Below are 21,573 nucleotides of genomic sequence, written 5' to 3'. Positions count from 1 at the left end.
GTATATGTGACGACATGTTAAAGTCCTGTTAAATCTAGGTGACTATAACATACAATTCTGACAGACATTGCAATATACCCAGATGTCAGAGTGTTCCGGTAATGTGGGTGGCTGTGCAGCTGATGGGACACGCTGACAGATCCTGTGGTTAGAAACCACCTGGGGATCCAAGCTGCCTCTTTGCCACGGGCCAGGGGCAGGCTTCAGATCTGTTCTGGTTGGTAGGGTTCCAGCCATTTAGTGAAGAAAGGTAGGAATTCACAGGCATAACCACCAAATGTAAAATTGTCTCTAGGACTTTGGGGAGTGTTAATAAGGGGGAAAATCCAGATATAAACTGAGATCAGGAAATGGGGACTCGACACGGAGGGTCAGGTGCTGCTCCGGACACTCGGAGTTCATATAGATTTCGTAGGTGCTGGTTTCTGTGCATCTCCGTGACTCCTTGCCTTTAGGTGCGTATGAAGAAATTTGCAGCATGGTACATACAAGTTTTTGAAGTCATACAGAGAAAAGAAATTCCATCATTTTGGAAGACATCATGAGAAGTGAAATTAGCCAAGCACAAAATGACAAACACCACACGGTCTCACTCAGGCAGAGTCAGACAGTGAACGGTGGGATACATTGTTAGGACAGGGCAGCGAGTGTAGGCTGCAGCGCAAATGGGCGGAGGGCGTTCTTGGGCACACAGGGGAGTAGGTTCTGTTGAGTTGTATACGAAACTGATGACAGTTAACACCAATACACTGGGTAACCCAACACAGCTCTGAGAGACGATTTCGTTTCCAAGTCAAAGGAATAATCCGTGTTTGCAGCAAAGGATGTGCAGGTTACTTTGGATCATGCGCAATGTGTACCTATGCAGAAACATCACACCTCCCCTCCCCAAATTATCGGTCAAGTGAAAAAAATACAAAAACAAATAATACATTCGCAGTCCTTCCACAACAACAGACAATAGGACAGTGCTTCTCCTGTGATAAGAATTCTAACTCTTAAGAAATGAAGAGTCATTGTTTTCCATCAGAGAAACATTTCCCCACCTCCCTGTTTCTGAAAAAGCAAATACCCATTTTCTGGAGTGCCTACAGACATGTTCCCAACAGAATCCTTGAGTGGAAGACGCTGGAGACCTCGTCAGGATACTTCTCATCCTGCACGGACGAGAACTTGAGCTCAGCACAGCAACACTCCCAGGAGACTGACCCGTGGGAGGGGGCGATGATGACACAGAAGGATTCGTCAGAACAGAGTCACCGGTCTTCCCGGCTGCTCCCCTGGGGACACAGATTCAGCAGATTCCTTCCGCCCAGACCATGCTCTCCACGGGGCCATCAGGTGCTTCGAGGGTGGAACATCACGAGGGAGATGCTCTTAATGAGAAGAGACGGGGGCTGTAAATTCACCTCGTGTTGCTGTCAGAGTGGACCCAGGGCTCGACTGGACGTGGTGGTTGTGTTTGGAGTCTTGCTGTGACTCAGGGACGCCTTCCTTCCTGCTGCCTTGGGCGTGACAGCGCTTCAGTCCCCATCATCAGTGTCCATCATCAGGGGACAGTCACAAGTCCACACAGAAGTGGACGCTGGGAGAACCTAAGCAGGTGAGTCTCAGAATCCCGGAGGTCCAGCTCTAAGAAAAAAGGACGAAGACGCCGGTGCATGGCCGGTGCAGTGTACTCTCTGTGAAGGTTAGTACTGGGGTTTACTCACCCAGTAACCGCTGATTGCACTTATTTGTGGCGGTAATGAACCATGATCTTTCAAACCCATAACAGAGGACTCACTGTTGACAGCGAGAGGATGGTTGTCACCTGAGACAGGGCAGGGAATGCAGCAGAAAGTGGCTCTTATAAAAGCTGATCACGGATCCAAATGTCTTTGGGATTAAAGAGGAGGTAAAATTGTAAGGTAGGGACGGGACAAAAAGGTATGAGGCTGTCTGTCTATATATCTACCAATCATCCATCCAATTACCTGTCTGTTGATACAGATTTGATTGATTTATAGTGACATGCACAGAGACGGAAAGGAGACAGTTTTCATGATTTCTGGGTCACTCTCTAATGCCTGTGACACTCAAGCACTCAAGCTCTAACCAAGAGCCTAGAGCCCAGAACTCCATGTCTCCCAAACAGTGAGAGAAGCCCGACTCACTGAGCCATTAGCCACAGCCTATAAGGGAAAGTACCTAAGTGGAACTGGGACAGTAGATAAGGCAAGAGCCCAGCACAAAACTGTACTGAGAGCGAATCCTGTAAATGGGTTTCATCCACACACAACATGCAACCTGAGCTTTCTGACTGCTAAAACTAGATCTTAGTATTTTAGCCGAATGTGTATGAAATTGCTGTTTTTTTCCACCTTCAGCTGGTAGTCATCTGAAGCAAATGGCACCAGGTAATGAAACCCAACATTCAGAATTCCTCCTCCTGGGACTCTCAGAGGACCCAGCACTGCAGCCTCTCATCTTCGGGATCTTCCTGTCCACCTACGTGGGCACAGTGGGTGGCAACCTGCTCATCACCCTGGCCATCCTCTCTGACTCCCACCTCCACACGCCCATGTACTTCTTCCTCGCCAACCTGTCCTTGGTGGATGTTGGCTTCACCTCCACCACCGTCCCCAAGATGCTGGTGAACATCCAGACGCAGAGTAGAGCCATCAGCTATGCAGGCTGCCTCACACAGATTTATTTCTTCTTGCTTTTTGTTGAGTTGGACAACTTCATTCTACTGATGATGGCCTATGACCGGTTTGTGGTCATCTGTCACCCCCTGCACTACACGGTCATCATGAACCCCCGGCTCTGTGTGCAGCTGCTTCTGGTTGCCTGGGTCATCAGTGTCCTGAATGCAATATTTCAAAGCTTAATGCTGCTGCGGCTGACCTTCTGCACAGTTGTGAAAATTCCTCACTATTTCTGTGAGCTGAATGAGGTGGCTCAACTGGCCTGTTCTGACACTTTCCTTAATGACATGGTCATGTATATTACACTCATATTGTTGGCAACGGGTCCCCTGGCTGGGATCCTGTACTCCTACTCGAAGATCGTCTCCTCCATCCGCGCCATCTCCTCAGCTCAGGGCAAGTATAAAGCCTTTTCCACCTGTGCCTCTCACCTCTGCGTTGTCTCCTTATTTTATGGCACTGGTCTAGGCGTGTACCTTAATTCTGCTCTAACCCATGACTCACACTCCACTGCAAGAGCCTCGGTGTTGTACACGGTGGTCACCCCCATGCTCAACCCCTTCATCTACAGCCTGAGGAATAAAGATGTCAAGAGGGCCCTGAAAAAACTCTTTGGGGGGTGAACCCTAAGAGGATCCATGTCTGCATAGCTCAGCAAGTTTCTATAATTGTAGGCGTCTCTGCTCGGAAGCAAAGTTGTGATTTTTCCGACCACATTGCAAAAGTAGAGCTTGGGCTGTTGTTTGTTTCAGGGGAGTCTACAATACTTCATTTCATCCTCTCTCTATAGGCTTGTAGCATTATCACATGAAGGCTTGTTATCATTTTCAGTATGAACCATTCAATCTTTATTTCTAAATAGGATTCCAGACACTGGAACAGAAATAGTTACTAATATGAATTTCATCATAGGATGGTACATATATTATAGGGATAATGCTTATCATATGTCATCTATTGTCCTGAGGTACAATTCTCTTGTTTACCTGAAAGGCAAGTGCATGCTTTGTGTGCTTTTACTGTTCCAGATAGACACACACGACCATCAAGGTCATTGGCAGTATTTGTAGTAGAGAAAAGTCTGTTAGTACTGGGAATCTGGTAGCACTAGCCACAGTTTTCCTGCAGTAAAATCTTTTGTTGTTGTTTTTATTTTATTTTATGACACAGTTTAATAGGCACTGGGCTTTTCCCTGCCTCTCACCACCCCATCATTCTCCCCTCCAGTCTTTCCATAGATGTCTTTCATGTGCCTTCAGAAGTCCATCACACTGCCGTTGAGGTGTCTCCCACCAATGTAGATTAGCTGTCATTTCACTGTGAGTCCATCCTTGTACGGCATGCATGGGGCATGCTTCTCTCTGCTTCTACCTATGGACATATTTATTTTCACTATGTTTCCATTATACATCCCCTTAAGTACAGTCCACCACGTGTCGAGAAGAAAAAAACAAATAAATAAAATAGTGAGTCTTCCTCTCTGTGGTGTTGTCGAACTTGTAGCAGAGGTATCAACGTGGTGCAAAGAGTGTCCAACAACTTCCTGCAGAAATAATGTCAACTGTCATCACATTCTTAGAGTTCAGTTACTTAATTTGAACTGCACTCATCCACTTAATTAAAAAAAATAGGATTTAAAAGATCGTTATTTAAAATCTTAAACTCCGAATTGGTTTAGACTGTCCGTTTGGAAGTAGGCTAGTTTCATGCTACAGTCTCCGAAACTTTCACAAGATGGATTTACTGCAAAGTCCTTTAGAGAGTCGTGACGAAGTGAAAAACAAATTCTCTAAAAAATGCAGAGGAAAAAGAAACCTGACTCATGAGGAAATCTCCAAAATTTCACTTATCGCCCCCCCATTTTCTAAGCCATTTTCTTCCCTGCAGAGCTCTCACTGTAACACAAATATTTTCTATTCACATTGCTAACACTCACCAGCTGCCTTTCAGTACTTTCTGGTTAAATCATGGCGCTCTGTCTCCATGACCATAATTTTATTCATATTGACACTGCTGCAAAGGCTGCTTTGTCGGCTCATTTCCTGGTTGTCTGTGAGATAAGGAGGATTTAAATAGCTAGGTCATGGGAGAGAAGAAGCAACAATACAGTCAACATGCTGAAGATTCATCCATCCACTCACCCGTTGGTTTAACAATGATCAAGGGCCTGTTCAGTGACTCAGCTGGCTAATCCTCCCCTTGTACATGCCAGAGTACCACCATGTGGGCATTGGTTAAAGTCCCGGTGGCTCCGCTTCCCACCCAGCCCCCTGCTTGTGGCCTGGGAAAGCAGTGGAGGACGGCAGCTGTGTGGAAGCATTGACTCCTCCCAGATGGCAAATTTAGTGCAAGGCAGCAAAGCATCCGCTGTGGAGCCTGGCTCAGCTCCCAGACGCTCCCACCCACCAGGTCCTGTGCTGGCCATTGCTGCTTGGGCTGATGGGCAGCTGGCATAGATGGAGGCCTCCCTGTTGGCCCATTAGGCTCATTGCCTCTTATTACTCCAGCCATGAACATTGATTTCCCTGAGTGTTGCTGGTTTGGGCTGAAAGAAAAGTCCCATTCATTGTCTTCTCCATGAGTACAGGCCAGAGGTCAGATGAACCAGGGCTTAGTTTCACCTACCCTGTGGTTACCGGCCTCTCTGAGGTCTATGCATCATATTTGCCCATCCCTGAGTTACAGCTTTGTCCCTTTAGCGATTCTAGATCTTTTGAAGCCCACACGTTGGTTTGTAGATGTGATACAGTTCCTGAGAGAATCAGTAAATTGCTTTTCCTTCTTTAAAAAAAATTGGCTTTCACGAGACAGAGAGAGAGAGAGATTTTGCAATAGAAGACTCCTTTCCCTAATAATCTAACAATGTAACAGCCAAGGTTGGATCAGTGTATTCAGGGTCCAGGAACTCCATCCCTGCGTCCCACATGGGGGACAGGGACCCACATACTTGAGGTCTCAGTTCCTGTCTCCCAGGGTGAACATTAACAGCAAGCTGGATTGAAGAGTACATGAGCCAAGATACAAACCAGGCTCTCTCTTAACCTGCAATAAATACCTGTCCCTGCTGTTCTTTCTTTACCTGTGGACACAGATAAAGTGGACACAGATAAAGTGTCCATCATACGATGGACACTTGCTACAGCTCCTCGGCTTCATGATGTTTTGATACCGACCTTTGGAGTTTCATGCCTGTGACACCAGTGAAGAATTCTCAATGATGAGAAAGCTTTGTGTCTTCTCCTGCACTTTAGATTGCAGTTAGACTCTCTTCGATCTTTATGCATGTTCACAAAACAGGTGCAATTGCTTTGGGAACTCGTTCTAATGTGAGAAAAATGAATTTGAAAAGGTAGGTTGTGGTTGGCGCAAGGACTCAACAGACTGATCCTCCACCGGCAAGCTCTGTCATCCCAGTTGGTCACCGGTTTGTGTCCTGACTGCTCCACCTCTGATCCAGCTCCCTGCCTGTGGCCTGGGAAAGCAGCAGAGTATAGTCCAAAGTCTTGGGACCCTGCACGCACATGGGAGACTCAGAGTAAGCTCCTGGCTCCTGGCTTGAGATTGGTTCAGCTCTAGTCGCTGTGGTCATCTGTGGAGTGATCCAGCAGACAGAAGATCTTTTCTCCCTGTAAATCTGCTTTTCAAATAAAAATAAAAGTAATTTTTTAAAGATAAAAAAGAGTAGGTGACCTGCCCAGCGTCATGAATGGAATCATGAAATTGCATAGGCAGTTCTTCTGCTCCAGGCCGGTGGTTCTCATTCAGGGATGATGGTGCCTTTGGGAGACTGGCAGAAATAGCTGGAGCAAAGGTTGATTGTTACAACCAGGGAGAAGGAGCTGGCACCCTGAGGGATGAAGCCAGGGGCTGAGAAGTGTCTTGGCTAAAGCTAAATGCAATACCACTGGCACCCACGAAGCATGAACCACATCAAGGTCAAACCAGGGAGGTAGAGCAACACCGTTGTAGATCAGGACATGTCAGACTCCACAGCGTGTGCGTCAGTCACTTGGGGATTCTGGCTTGGCAGGTGTCAGGGTGGGAGGAGCCCTGTGATTTTGCATGTGTTAACACTTTATATTGCTGCATGTGTCTTGGCCTCTGGACCCTTGGAGAATCAAATCTGTGCTCCCACATAAGTTCTATGAGACGTTGTCCTTGATTAAGTGTGGCTTGGATGGTCCCAGAGGGCTCAGCTCCAAATATCATCACATTGGACAAGAGAGTTTCCACATATGGATTTAACACAATTTAAAATATTTGATTCACGATGACTATACGTATTTATGAAATACAGTGTGAGGTTTATTTTTTTTCTTTGTACTCTTGGTGGAATATTGTTCGGTCGTAAAGAAGAATACAACTGGACATTGGTAACAAAGTGGATGGAACTGGAAGCCCATTATGACCTGTGAAATGTCAGACCCAGAAGACAAATACCACATATTCTTTCTTCTTTGTGGAAGTTATGTAGAGCAAAAACTCCTGTGGGTGTCATATAATTTGCTACATACTTTTATGAGGAGGAGTTTCCCAAACTCCTCCACCAGAACTTCTCCCAATGCCAGATTTTGCACATACCAGGGGGTCCATGAGTCAGCCCTACTCAGTTCACCTCCTGTCCTAGCAGAAACAGTGACTTTTCCTGGCTGGTCTTCAACCCAATCTGGTTCTTACTGTTGGATGTTTCAGCCCAGCCACGGCTCGTCCGTACCCACATATAGCTCACACATGGCTCAGTAGGGGCAGAGACCTAGCCTAGTCTGTCCCACATCTACCCTGGTCCTCCCGAGCACCAGATGGTGTTGCAGTCTAGCCCAGCTTGGTGCGTCCAGTCCCAGTCCACACTTGTGCTAAGCGATGCTACAACTGTATCCTGATCAGAACACAGCCCCCATCCCAGCCCCATGCTGCTTGGTGGGAACCTCCACCCAGCTAGGGTGTCCCCTTAGCTCCCCAACTGGGCCTGTTCCCATCCATAGATTGCGCGTATGCCAATGGTTGCTCTGACTCAGCTTGGCACAGCCACTCACATGTCCCAGCCCTTGCCTTACACACTGAAGCACAGCGTCCCTGGCTCACGCAGACCAGTAGGTGCAAGAGCCTAGCTCGGCATGACATGTGCTCCATCCTGATTTCTAATTTTTCTTGTGGGCTAAGGTTTGCTCAGTCCTGCCCGGTCCACCCCCTTTCCATTACCAATCCACACATTAACCAGCCATTGGAGCTACTTTGTCCAGCTTTTCTGACCCCCAGGTCTGGTAGTTACAAGAGAATATTTAAATATTACAGGCACGAAGTATAAAAAGCAGTATACACACTGAGAAGATACACATCAAAGTAAAAGTTGTTTAGCAGATCGACTACCTCCAATTCACTTCCGTTTCTCCATGAAATTTTTGAGTCCTCTTGCATTTCTGGAACCATGTTGACAATATATGTAGGAAAATAAGGAACAATCAGAGAGAAATCATGTGTTATCAAAGATCACACGCAGTGCAATGCAATGGGTCTTTCATTGTCAGTGAATTAACCACTAAAAAGAAGCCAAAACAGTGAACACCCTAAGCAAGCTCTCTTCCTCCTCTTCTAAATGCATCACCTTGTCTGACCCTGAGGCTTGACACATGAAGTCACCGACACCGCTCAGCCGCAACACTGTGGGTTTTATTATCATTTAGGGAACAGCAGTCTCCTCAGAGCCTTCTTCATGTCTGTGTTCCTCAGGCTGTAGATGAAGGGGTTGAGCATGGGGGTGACCACGGTGTACATCACCAAGGCTGCAGTTGAGGCTGAACTTGGGGCAGCGCTGGCACTGAGGTACACACCTAAGCTTGTGCCATAAAATAGGGAGACGGCAGAGAGGTGAGAGGCACAGGTGGAAAAGGCTTTATACTTGCCCTGAGTTGAGGAGATGGCCCGGATGGAGGAGACAATCTTAGAGTAGGAGTACAGGATCCCAGACAGGGGACCCCCCAACAGCAGTATAGCTGCCAGATACATCATGAGGTCATTGAGAAAGGTGTCAGAACAGGCAATGTGGACCACCTGATTCAACTCACAGAAGAAGTGGTGGATTTCCAGGTGTGTGCAGAAACTCAGCCTCAGCACCATGAAGCTGTGTAACAAACCATGCAGGACACTGATGGTCCAGCACACCAGAACGAGCTGCACACAAAGCCAGGGGGACATAATGACCATGTAGTGCAGGGGGTGACAGATGGCCACAAACCGGTCATAGGACATCACAGTGAGGAGAAAGTTTTCTCGCCCTGCAAAGATTAAGAAGAAGAACATCTGTGTGAGGCAGCCTGCATAGCTGATGGCTTGGCTCTGCGTCTGGATGTTCACCAGCATCTTGGGGACGGTGGTGGAGGTGAAGCCGACATCAGCCAAGGACAGGTTGGCGAGGAAGAAGTACATGGGTGTGTGGAGATGGGAGGCTGAGAGGATGGCCAGGGTGATGAGCAGGTTCCCACTTATGGTGACCAGGTACATGGAAAGGAAGAGCCCAAAGATGAGAGGCTGCAGTGCTGGGTCCTCTGAGAGTCCCAGGAGAAGGAATCCTGAAACCTGAGTTTGGTTTCTTAGTTTCATGTGGTGTACATTACCACCAGGAAGAAGTAGTTGAACCTGAATTATATTCACACAAAATAGGTGTAACCATCAGAACAGAAATCCAAAATTCATATTTTCCCATTTAAAATATATCTCCCAAATCTGGAGATGGCTCTCTTCCCATTCGGTCCTCCAAGTAGGATCACTGACCAAGAATTCTTTCCCACCCTCAATACTTCCCTAAAGCATCAAATACCTGTGACACTTAATGAGTTATTCTTTGACCATTTGATAAATATCTAATTATTAGTAGTTACAAACTCACCATTGATTTTCAATTAAGTGCATGAACAAGAAAGAAGGGGAAGAAGGAGTGTAAAATATAGTTCCACGCATCCTAAAGATACTGGGATTCAATTCTGTTTATGAAAGATGAGTTGATCTCCAATCAAATCACGCAACTGAAGGTAGAAGTGCCATGACTATGAGTAGGGGATTCATTCATGTAAAGCAAAGAGGAATCCCAAAGGATGACAAGGGATAAGAACAACTGGATGTGGAACGATTTGGAAATGTATTAAAAACGGACATTTAAGACCCAGTTTGCAGAATCAAATTCTTATAGATTTAATATAAGTGGGGTTGGAACCCAAGACGAGTTGCCGATTTTGACAACAGAAAAATCCCATCTTTCCCAAGTCCTCTTACATTTTACTAAGAGGGTCTTTCCAATGTCTTGGAAAACACAGCTAACAGATTTACTTATTTTTGTGCACACATTTTGTGAATTAGAAAGTTATCCAAATTTAGATGACACTAAGATTAAGATTTTTTTTTCGCACCAGACATTTAGTACCCTAACAACCTACCTTCTAAATGCCTATTTCCACTGCGCTGAAGTACACTCCAATACACATCAAATAACCGCATGGCAGAAAATAAAGCTGTCCACAATGGTCTATCTTTGTAGGTAGGAAGACAATAAAGACAGCAATAAAACTCTCTCACCTGAGAGCAAACCAAGACATTGCAGATATTGAAGGAGAAAATGCAATTGGCTGGAAACCCTTGAGTGTATCCAACTCTTCTCCCTGCTCTAATCAGTATTGAGGGGTGAATAACCAAGCTTCCTCACACTGAAAAGCTGATATGACCTCACTCCATGTCCCTCTACACAGAAAAATTTTGCTCTATTTCCCCAAATCTCCAAATGCTGCAAAGTTGGCTGGAGGGACTCTGGGCAACTACTGCCTCTTGTTGTCTGTTAGAATCGATCTTTGCTTACCCTCATTTCTTCATCAGCAATCACCATTGCCCTAGAGAACCAGCATTAGTTAACAAGGCAACAACCCCGGACCTGTCTGGTGTGTTTGCTTGGTTAGCTCAGCTCCTGGCAGACGCCAGGGAAAGCTCTCTGTGGCCACAGCCTGGCACCCCTCCTGAAGTGGCTGCCAGGCTCACCTGCATGGGAATTGTGGGTGAAAGGTGACAGTTGTGGACCCCCAAATTCCTCCCTGGATGGTGGATGCTGGAGACTGAAGCTCTGTCCCGGGCACGGCACAGGGAAAGAGGGAAGCTCCAGTTGCTGAGCTAGAATTGGGACACCAAATACAACAACCAGGCTGCTCCTGCAAATACACCCACCAGGCTGCTTCTAGCCCAAGGTTGCACAGTCCGAGGGACCACAGCAGAGGTGCTACTTACAGCTCCTGGAACCTGCTGATTAGGCAGCTCCTTGACATCTAAGGCCCAAGGGACTCAAGCCAAGACAGAAAGTTTTCTTGCAGGTGTTTCCCAAGAGACCACGTTGGGCTCAGAGGAATCCTGTCTCTCTTTCTCCTGCTCTGTGGCAATCGCAAATAGCTGCCATTTAGTTTCTCGCTTTAAAATGTTTTGCTTAGTGAGACAAGCCAGTTCCCTAAAGACAATGATCATGTGTTTCCCCTAATATGTCACAGTTAATGCTAAATACAAAATACTCTCAAAATGGAAAGAGCATCTTGAGATTTGATTCTTGCTTCTACTCCTGGGAAAAAGTGATTTCTCTAATTTTTAACTTTTTGAATGTGATGGTTATTGTGGCACCTACCCTGTGACTTCTATGTTGTAATTAATAATTTAAAATATAACTTACAATAATTTACTAGATAATTCAAAATAGTTACTTATAAGTTTCTCAGTACATATATAAGATAATATTTAAGGAGATGGAAATGCATTTGCCATGATTTGGCTATCACACATTATATACATATACCAATTATTATATACCCTAAACAAGTAAAAATATTTTAAAATGTGTTTTTAAAGAATTAATTTAAAGAGAGAATAATATCTTTCAAAAATCAAAAATCTTAATACTATCCAACTGTTTTCCTTTCAAATATTAAATTATTTTTAAATTGTTTTCATAAAAACTAGCCAATGATCTATTAACCCCTAAAAAAATTCATCTATTAACCCCACTCATCACTGAGCTGGGATGGGTGCAGACCAGTTGGACTAGGCCACAGCACCCATTGGTGATCGCAGTGACTGGAAGCCAGCCATGTCAGTCTGGGTACCAGCACCTGCCAGCACATACAAGATCCATTTCTGGGTGCCGGCCTGGGAGGAAAACTTGGAGTACTCCCCTGCTGGGCTCTGCTGCTTTCACTGTTGAGCATGAGAGCTGGGACTGGGGGCGGGCTGGTCTGGAGCTGGGCTGAACTGCTGTACCTCTTGGCACACATGAGAGCCAGAATGGGTATGGGTTATATGGGCTAGACCACAGCACCAGCTGCCAAGTGCTGGGACTGGGTATGGGTCATGTCAGCCTGGACAAAGTATCCTGGGCAGGAGCAAGATCCAGGGCTAAAAATACGCTTGGCAAGGGAACTGTGGACACTCCCCTGTTAGGCTATACCTATTGCTGGTGAGCACAAGAGCCAGGACTCGGACCTGACCATACTACACAAGGCAGTGGTGCCTTTTAACATATATGAGGGCGGATCGGGGTGCAGAGTGGGATGAGCACCCCTGGCATACATGAGAGGTGGTTGGGATGTGGGCTGGGTGCTGATGTAGCTTGGCAGCAAGGAGAGGCCTCCCTCCCCTCCCTTCAAACCAGCAGACACAGAGGAAAAAAAGAGGCGGGGGAAATGCCAAAATATCACCCATGTTTCGCCATAGCTGACCCTCTCCGCCTGGGGGCCACCACCATGGTGTGGTGGGCTAAGGCTCCATTTTTGCTACCAGGATCCCTTATGGGTGTTCATTTTGAGTCCTGGCTGCTCCATTCACCCAGCTCCCTGCCTGTGGCCTGGGAAAGCAGTCGAGGACGGTCCAAGCCTTGGGACCCTGCAGCCACGTCAGGGACTTGAAGCTCCTGGCTCCTGGGCTTGGATCAGCCCACTCTACCGTGGCCATTTGGGAATTAACCAGGAAATGAAAGATCTCTCTCTATCTCTCCTCTGTCTATAATTCTGCTTTCCAAATAAGAATAGAATAAATCTTCTTAAAATTAAAAAAATAAATAATTCCTCTCAGATGGTTAAGGAAAAAACTTTGGCTTGCAATTGAAAATCTTTTCTAAATGTTTTATTGCTTCAAAAACAAAAATATGTTGTTGATATCCACATTGTTAAGACAGGAATGGAGCCTTCAATTCAATAATTCCACCCACCAGAAGCATGTCTTTAAAAAAAAGAGGATTTTAAAATATTATTTCAGCAAATAAAACCTGATTTTGCATGAAAAAAAAGTTATCAAGAATCCAATGCAAAGGATCTTACCACATAGTCCCAACAGCCACAAAATGGTAGCCAAACACATGTCATACCTACTCAAGCGCAGGTGGACTCCCACCTACACTACACCTGAAACATGAATTTCAGATAAAGCAAGCAATTACTATCCACACTCCAAAAGGGTTTCCTGGTCGACGCTCCACAGGGCTTCAAGGAGACGGCCCCCGCTTGTAGCCACAAGTGTGAGTTCAGCTATTGTGCAACGCCAGGGGTTGAGGACCCATGAGGAGCCAGTGGAGTGGTGCTAACCTTTTAAGGGGACAAGAGTCGGGGAGGCAAAGCCCTAGCTTCCCTGGAAGTTCAGAAGTCCTTGACCTTCACTGTGCTGGCTGCGTGGAGGATTCTATGGGCTGCGCTTGTCACCCAGTGCTTTGCTCCAACGGCTCCAGGTACAGGCGAAGGCATCAGTCAGAGCTCTGGGAATGTGGTGCCTGGGTCCACAAAAGGCCACCTCCAATTTCCGCTGACACCTGCGGCTAATCAGACACCTGACTTGGCGCGAGGCATAGCAGGAAAGCTACCTGGAGACCAGTTCTCAGGGGTGACCCCACCCCTGAGTGCACCTAGGATTCAGTTAGCACCTCAGCCCCGAATTAAGGGCTCAGACTTGTCTGCTGGCAGGCGTGTGGCTGATCCTCAAAGATTTTTTTAAACTAATCCAAGTGCAGTGGAGCTGGGAATTGCAGGTAAACTTTTAATAAGTCCCTGAGCGCCGCTGAAAATCCAACAAGCTATTCATTATGGAAACTTGGCAATTGGTGTCTTGGGTTTGTTTCCACCGCAGAGTTCATTCAGGCGTTCCTCCAGACAGGAACCCCACTGGTCTCATTATTGCCAATCAAGACTGTAACTTTTTCATCACTGTTATGCCCTCTGGGACTTGCAGGAACTGAGAGCTTTGGGGAGAGGTTGCTGGTGGTGAACTCTAACAGCCTGGGTTACAGACTCTGTGATCTTCTAGCAATCAAATTTTCTGAGGATGTGTTTCCTTTGGTCAAACAGAGATCTGCTCTCTGGGGTTTTCAGGGACAAGGAGATACACATCACGAGCTCACTAAGCTGGGGGCATCGAGTCATCAAAGCCTGACCTCACCTACTTCCTACTTGCCTTCAGGCAGCCTGGAAGCTTCTCCTTTTTACTTATTTTTATTTAAATAAAGCTATTTTTTATAGGAAAGGCAGATTTATAGAGAGAGAAAGAAAAACCATCCACTGCTTCACTCCCCATATGGCTGCAGCCACCAGAGCTGAGACGATCTAATGCCAGGAGCCAGGAGCTGCTTCCTGGTCTCCCACATGGATGCAGGGTCCCCAGGCTTTGGGTCATCCTCTCCTGCCTTCCCGGGCCACAAGCAGGGAGCTGGATGGGAAGAGGAACAGTTTGGACACTAGTGCCCACATGGGATTCCAGCTCTTGCAAGATGAGGAGTGTGTGTGTGTGTGTGCACGCTCAGGATGGCTCTGGACCACACGGGGCTAGCCCAGGCCAATGACAGAAGCCAAGAGCTTTCTCTGAGTCTCCGTGTGAACAGCAGAGACCCAAGCATTGGAACTACCATGATTTGTAATTCCCAGGCTTTTGGCAGGGAGGTGGATCCGATGTGCAACATCCAGGACTAAACCAAAAACCGTAAGGCATGCTGCATCTGCAGGCAGGGGTTAGCCTTCCATGTCACAGCGCTGCTGCCGCTGGGAACACAGGAACCCAGCGTGCCCCTGTAACACTGCAAGAGCCCCCCACCGGACTACAGGCACTTGCCTTCTGTATGCCCCTCGTAGAAGGAGATGGCACCTTGTCTGAAACCCTCTCCGCACAGTACACTCCAATCATGTCCACAGGAATTGGGGTGATCCACCGTTCAAATCTGCTTCTAATGCCCACCCAGCGACTTCCTTTGGAACCTAGTTGTACTTCAGTATACATACAAGTTCCTGCAGATGTCAGATTCTGCTCGCTCGAGTCCCTTCCACGTGAATGGCATAGTGCTATCCCAGAATCCAGAGCCTCTTCCCATGGACAGAATCATCCCCAGAGGACTTGTATGTAATACCAGTTCAATGCCATGTCAATAGTTGCTATACTATATCAAGAAATAAGAACAGGGCCTCGCATGATAGCCCGTGGCTAAAGTCCTCATCTTGCATGCACCGGGGTCCCACATGGGCGCCAGTTCGTGTCCCGACAGCCCCTGCTTCCCCTTCAGCTCCCTGCATGTGGCCGGCCTGGAAAAGCAGTAGAAGATGGCCCAATAAGATAAGTAAATAAATCTCTTTTTTTTTTAAGGAAATAAATAAGACCAAAATCTGCGTGTGTTCGGTGTCGAGAATATTGGACTATTTGTGTTCCTGTTAGACCGGTCTTGCTGTGAGAAACCGTGGAACCCACAGACTTGAGCTCAACTGTACCAGCACGCGTGTGGAGTCTTCAAGAAGGTTTATTTTCAGCTATTCAAACAGAAAGTGGGAAGATCTTCCATCCATTGGTTCCCTTCCCCAGTGCCTGCAGGGTCCAGGGTCCATCTCCCACACGGCTGGCCAGAGCCCAGGTCTCAAGCTGGCACCTACCAACTCCCGGGGAACATTAGGGGGACTTCCCTGGAAGCAGAAAGTACTAGAACTGCAAGTGACACCCTGATACAGGGCGTGGGCCTTGCCCCTGGTGGCTTCACCCACCGTGCTCTAACACCTGCCTCAGGGCTTTAAGGCAGGACTCAGGGCAGGGGACACACAAACATCCCACAAATAACTCTGGCCTGAAGTTGTTGAACAAAGAGAGGACACTCAGTTTCCGACCCTGACTCCGTGATCCCGGAAGAGGATCCGATGGAGCGTCTTCGCCCTGCAGCTGTAATAGGAGTTTTTGCTTCATCACCCCACCCCGGGCGGTGTCAGGTCCCAAGTTTCTGAGCAGAGAGGACCATGACCTAACCATATTCCTACTAGCCCTGACTCACAACAACGCTTATTGGAGATCAATTGTTTCCACAGGAACTCATCTTGGGCTGCATCCGTCCAGCTGTGAGTGACATCCTTGTGGACAGCCATGCCTAACTCCTTCTTTCCATTCAACAAGCTCTTACTGAGTAACTATTATGATGGGGTTCAAACAGCCCCAGATTCCTCAAAAGGTTCCATGTACAATTAAAGATCACAGGGTGGGAGCGGGCAGACAGCACTGTGGCTCAATTGATGAATCCTCCCCCTGCAAGTGCCAGAACCCCATGGGGCACCGGCTCATATCTGGACTGCTCCACTTCCCATCCAGTTCCTTGCTCGTGGCCTAGGAAAGTAGCAGAGAATAGCCCCAAGTTCTTGGAACCCTGTACCCACATGGAGGGCCCTAAAGCAGCTCCTGACTCCTGGCTTCTGATCTGCTCAGCCCTGGCCATTGTGGCCGCTTGGGGAGAGAACTGGTGGATGAAAGATCTTTCTCTCACTCTTCTTCTCTCTGTAAATCGGCCTTCCAGATTAAAAATAAATACATCTTTAACCTATCTAGATAGCACATGGCTGGTTCTCCATGCTGATCCAACCACACACAGGCCTCATGCCTTCCACCACTTGTAACAGTCTTCCCCAAGAACCAGCTACACTGCTATGGATTCCCTCTTGTTACCAGGAACTCAATTCAGCTCTCTCATGTAGGTGACAGAGACCAAACTGTGTGAGCCATGATGGCTTTCTCCTAGGATGGGGCTCTTCAGGAAACTGGGACATAGATTGGACCTGGGGCTGGCATGGTGGCATTGTGAGCTACACCTCTACCCATAGCACTGGCACCACGCCTGGGTACAGGTTCTTGTCCCAGTCACTCCACTTCCCATCCAGCTCCCTGATCATGGCCTTGGAAAGCAGTGCTTGGACTCCTGGACCCATGTGGAAGACCCAGAAGAAGCTCCTGGCTCCTGGATTTGGACCAGCCCAGCTCTGGCCATCGTGGTCGTTTGCAGAGTGAACCAGCGGATGGAGTATCTCTCTCACTCTTTGTCTCTTCTTCTATCTGTCTTTCAAATAAGAAAAAAATCTTTATTTAAAAAAAAGGGGACCCAGCGGCATGGCCTAGCAGCTAAAGTCCTCGCCTTGAACGCGACGGGATCCCATATGGGCGCCGGTTCTAATCCCGGCAGCTCCACTTCCCATCCAGCTCCCTGCTTGTGGCCTGGGAAAGCAGTCGAGGATGGCCCAAAGCTTTGGGACCCTGCACCCGTGTGGGAGACCTGGAGGAGGCTCCTGGCTCCGGATTGGCACAGCACCAGCCGTTGCACTCACTTGGGGAGTGAATCATCAGATGGAAGATCTTCCTCTCTATCTCTCCTCCTCTCTGGATATCTGACTTTTTAATAAAAATAAATAAATCTTTTTTTAAAAAAAATAAAAGATAGGAGTTCTCTTGTTCTAACATCCTCTAAGAATGGGATGAACATCACACTCAGAGACTTAAGGGCCATTTAAAAAAATATTTATTTTATTTGAAAGTTGAAGTTACAGGGAGGTGGAGGGGGGCTAGATAGCAAGAGATGTTGCACCCCCTGGGTCACTCCCCAGATGGCCACCGCAGCTGAGGCAGGAGCAGGCTGGAGCCAGGAGCTTCTGTGTCACCCATGTGTGCACGGGCCCTCTGCTGCTTGCCTGGACACGTTAGTAGGACGCTGGAGCACAAAGTGGAACAGCCAGGATTCGTGCTGGCCGCCATCTAGGATGCTGACATTGCAAGCAGTACTTTACCCACTGTGCCACAATGGCAGCCCCAAGGGTGGAGGGGCCGTAAGTTATCGACCCTATCACTTGGATTTAGATCCTCCAGGAAGTTCGGTCATCCAACACCTTGCTTTCCATCTTCCTGGAACTGAGAATAGAAATGAAAAAAAAAATACTTGCCATGATTCCCTGAGGTACTCCATTCTCAAACCCCCCAACTCCCATGGCCGCCAATTCTTTTCCTCTGACAAAGAAAAATGAGAAAGATCCCCAAAGGAAATCATTCCCCCGAGGTGTCTACCCCTCAGACAACAAACGTGTCACTGCCTCCTAGAGCGTCTCATTCACAGAGGGGCGATTTCCTGCGAGGCTTCCCCAAGGGGCAGAGATGTGTCTACAGGAACAAGGCGCTGGAGAAGCCCTCCAGGAGGCAGGCTGAGAGCTCGTGGGGGTCTCGGGTCTGGGTGCGACGACACCGTCCACATAGCAGTAACAGGAATCTGGCGAGCTAATGGTGTTAGGCTCATGTTCATGACCACATTGCGTGTGAGTACGGAGCTTTTGCAGAAATTTTGGAAGCAAGTCATGAAACGAACCTACTTTGGTGCACATGCCTAGCTTTAAAAAAAACCTACTATGTGATTATCATGAACTTTTTGAAAGTGCCGCATATGCATGGATTTCTAAATATACATCAAAACGAACTTACTGTGTAACTCCATTGTCTGCTATTCTTGAGAGGCAGTAAGAAAAAGACAGAAGTTGCTGGTTCATCCGCAAGTGCCTAGGATGCATGGGCTTGAGCCGGGCTGAAAGCTAGACCCCGTGAAAAGGAGCAGGTCTCCCACAGGGGGCGGGAGCCTGACTGCTTGGGCTGCCACCCAGCCTCCGATGGTGTGCGTTAACACGGGACTGGAGACCCAGGGGCTAGAGCCAGGATTGAAACCCAGGCCAGGTGGGACGCAGGTGTCAACCTCGAGGCGAACCCTGACCCGCCACAGATCTTCAAAGTGCTTGGTGGATGCGGGTGCTTGGAAGGCGAGATGAACGTGTGTGTCTCTTGAGCACTGAGCCTCCTTGTCACACAGGTGAGCACCGGGTCCCTCCCACACAGGTGGACACTGAGTCTTCCCACCCAGGTGAGCACCGGGTCCCTCCCACACAGGTGGGCACCGGGTCCTCCCACACAGGTGGACACCGAGTCCCTCCCACACAGGTGGGCACCGAGTCGTCCCACCCAGGTGAGCACCGGGTCCCTCCCACCCAGGTGAGCACCGGGTCCCTCCCACACAGGTGGGCACCGGGTCTTTGCCAGACAGGTGAGCATCAAGTCCTCCCACACAGGTGGGCGCCGGGTCCTCCCACACAGGTGGGCACTGGATCATCTGTGTATTTCCAAGCATCCAGCACTGCCATGAGGCTCCGTGTAACCAGATCTCCGGGAAGATCTCCTTTTCCAGGCTCATTGAAGCAGTGGATCTGGGAAGACCTAGGACAAGGTGACAGACAGCTTCCACCCAGCCCCTGTGTCAGGGACAGTCTCCCTTAAAGACACTTGGAGCTAGTGTTTAGCCTGGTAGCTGGGATGGCCGTGTCCCACCTGGCCGAGGCCCAGCCTTCATCCTGACGGTAGCTTCCCATTAGTGCGACCTTGGGGAGGCAACAGGGATGGCTCGAACCCTTGGGTTCTTGCCACCAAGGTGGGAGAGCGGATGGCATTCCAGACCCCTAGCTTCAGACATTGGCCATGGCACACCTGGGGAGAGATGCCGGGCTCCCCCCGACTCTTCTCAAATAAATAAAACTTAAAGAGTCCGATGCACCCTGAATAATTCAGATCAAAGCAGCTTAGCTTAGAGAGGCAAGGAACAAAAAAACTGGCAGAGAGAGAGAATACATGATTTGCAATCAATCAGAGGGAGATTTGGCTCCCAGATCTGCCGGTCAGCACCTGTTCACCTCGGACACAAGGCAGCATTCCCTCGGACATTTTACTCGTTGGCCAAATCTCCACGAAGCACCTGCTGTGCGAAATGAGAGTCCAACAACAGAGAGGATAGAGAGAGCGGGGAGGGGAAGGAGAGAGAGAGAGAGAGAGAGAGAGAGAGTTTGCACTGAATTCTCAAGTAGCTCATTCATTGGTCTTGTCTCTGTTGAGTTCCTTCCTCAAAAGAAAAAAAAAATCAGTAAAAAATCTCACTTTACAGTTCATTATTTTTAAGATTTTTTTTTTTTACTGGAAAGGCAGTTACACAGAGGGAGAAGTCTTCCACCCGCTGGTTTACTGTCCAAGCAGCTGCAACAGCCGGAGCTGAGCCCATCCAAAGGCAAGAGCCAGGAGCCAGGAGCCTCTTCCAGGTCTCCCACACGGGTGCAGAGTCTCAAGGCTTTGGGCCGTCCTCGACTGCTTTCCCAGGCCACAAGCAGGGAGCTGGATGGGAAGTGGAGCTGCCGGGATTAGAACCAGCGCCCATATGGGATCCCGGTACGTTCAAGGTGAGAACCTTAACCATTACGCTATCACGCCGGGACCTATTCATATTTTTTTAAGTCATGGGATTTTGTTACTGAGCCTGAGCGAGGTCCGACAGTTGCTATTCAGAGTCTAAGATGAACACACCAACACACACACACTCCCCCACAGACCCCTCACCAGCTCCGTGTTTCCCCTGCAGGTCAATGCCACCTGCTGAAAAATGGGGGAATCCAATGAGTCGACGGCCTCCGCGTTCACTCTGGTGGGCCTCCTGAGCCACACAGGGCCACACCTCGTCCTCCTCTCTCTTGTGGCCGCCACGTTCGCCACGGGGCTGCTGGGCAACAGCGTCCTGCTCCTGCTCATCTGCACAGACCCCCGCCTCCACACGCCCATGTACTTCCTGCTCAGCCAACTCTCCCTCCTGGACGTCAGCTTTCCACTGGTCACCATCCCCAAGATGCTGGCCGACTTCCTCCGGGAAGACAGCTCCATCTCCCTGGGAGGCTGTGCCGCCCAGATGTTCTTCCTGATGCTGACAGGTGTCAGCGAAGGCGTCCTGCTCTCCCTCATGTCTTACGACCGCTACGTGGCCGTGTGCCACCCCCTGCACTACCCCCTGCTCATGAGACGCCAGGTGTGCCTGCTCATGGTGGGCACCTCGTGGCTCTCGGGCGTGCTGGTGGCCTCCATCCAGACCTCCATTGCCCTGCAGTTCCCCTACTGCGCCTCGCGCACCGTGGACCACTTCTTCTGCGAGCTGCCCGCGCTCCTGAAGCTGGCGTGCGCGGACATCTCGGCCTACGAGCTGGCACTGTCCGTCTCGGGGGTGCTCATCTTGCTTCTGCCCCTGTCGCTCGTGGCCATCTCCTACGGCCTCGTGTGGAGGGCTGTGGTCCGCATGCGCTCGGCAGAGGCGTGGCGCAAGGCCTGCAGCACCTGCTGCTCGCACATCACCGTGGTGGGCCTGTTCTACGGCGCAGCCGTGTTCATGTACATGGTGCCTGGCGCCTACCACAGCCCACGGCAAGACAACGTGGTCTCGCTGTTCTACAGTCTCGTCACCCCCACGCTCAACCCCCTCATCTACAGCCTGAGGAACAGAGACGTCCGAATGGCTCTGGCCAAAGTCCTTCGCAAGGCAGGCATCACGTCCAAGAGATGACCTTGTGGCTTTGCTCCTGGAGCTGAGCTGTTCCTATGCGTTTCATTCCATGTGGTGCAAGACGCGACAAGTCTGTCAGATGTGTGTGTGTGTGCACTTTGGAAAACAACAAAGTTTTTTTTTTTTTCAGACTTAGAGCAAGAACATTTTTACTGCAAGAATGTGGATCCAAGGACAGGCGTTGGATCTGTTGGTGAA

At 48.8% G+C, this 21,573-nt stretch overlaps 3 protein-coding genes across 3 annotated transcripts; 2 read left to right on the top strand and 1 right to left on the bottom strand.

Annotated features, from left to right (window-relative positions):
• Window positions 1-2,389: 2,389 nt before the first annotated feature.
• Window positions 2,390-20,427, top strand: LOC101516056 (olfactory receptor 7A17-like). The gene is made up of 4 exons (XM_058657622.1): window positions 2,390-3,303; window positions 10,488-10,612; window positions 18,925-19,001; window positions 20,410-20,427. The coding sequence occupies exons 1-4, from the start codon at window positions 2,390-2,392 to the stop codon at window positions 20,425-20,427; spliced, it is 1,134 nt and encodes a 377-aa protein (XP_058513605.1).
• LOC101536618 (olfactory receptor 7A10-like) lies at window positions 8,364-9,290 on the bottom strand. Its single transcript, XM_004595832.3, has one exon. It carries the CDS (start codon window positions 9,285-9,287, stop codon window positions 8,364-8,366), a length of 924 nt encoding a protein of 307 aa, XP_004595889.2. The 5' UTR covers window positions 9,288-9,290.
• On the top strand, window positions 20,402-21,375 carry LOC101536369 (olfactory receptor 2Z1-like). The gene has a single exon (XM_004595831.2). The coding sequence runs from the start codon at window positions 20,431-20,433 to the stop codon at window positions 21,373-21,375; it is 945 nt and encodes a 314-aa protein (XP_004595888.2). The 5' UTR covers window positions 20,402-20,430.
• Window positions 21,376-21,573: the final 198 nt, after the last annotated feature.

This window comes from Ochotona princeps, chromosome 33 (assembly GCF_030435755.1).
Source record: "Ochotona princeps isolate mOchPri1 chromosome 33, mOchPri1.hap1, whole genome shotgun sequence".
Taxonomy (NCBI): domain Eukaryota; kingdom Metazoa; phylum Chordata; class Mammalia; order Lagomorpha; family Ochotonidae; genus Ochotona; species Ochotona princeps.
Note: the sequence above shows the minus strand (reverse complement) of the source record. Positions and strands in the feature narration are given on the sequence as shown.

Bases quoted from the DNA above. Each gene is read 5' to 3' on its own strand.
- LOC101516056 (XM_058657622.1), top strand. From the start codon at position 2,390: ATGGCACCAGGTAATGAAACCCAACATTCAGAATTCCTCCTCCTGGGA. The intron at 3,304-10,487 runs TGGGGGGTGAAC...GGAGGGACTCTG, and splicing joins AGGGCCCTGAAAAAACTCTT to GGCAACTACTGCCTCTTGTT. The intron at 10,613-18,924 runs GTGTGTTTGCTT...CCTCCCACACAG, and splicing joins AACAACCCCGGACCTGTCTG to GTGGACACCGAGTCCCTCCC.
- LOC101536618 (XM_004595832.3), bottom strand. From the start codon at position 9,287: ATGAAACTAAGAAACCAAACTCAGGTTTCAGGATTCCTTCTCCTGGGA.
- LOC101536369 (XM_004595831.2), top strand. From the start codon at position 20,431: ATGGGGGAATCCAATGAGTCGACGGCCTCCGCGTTCACTCTGGTGGGC.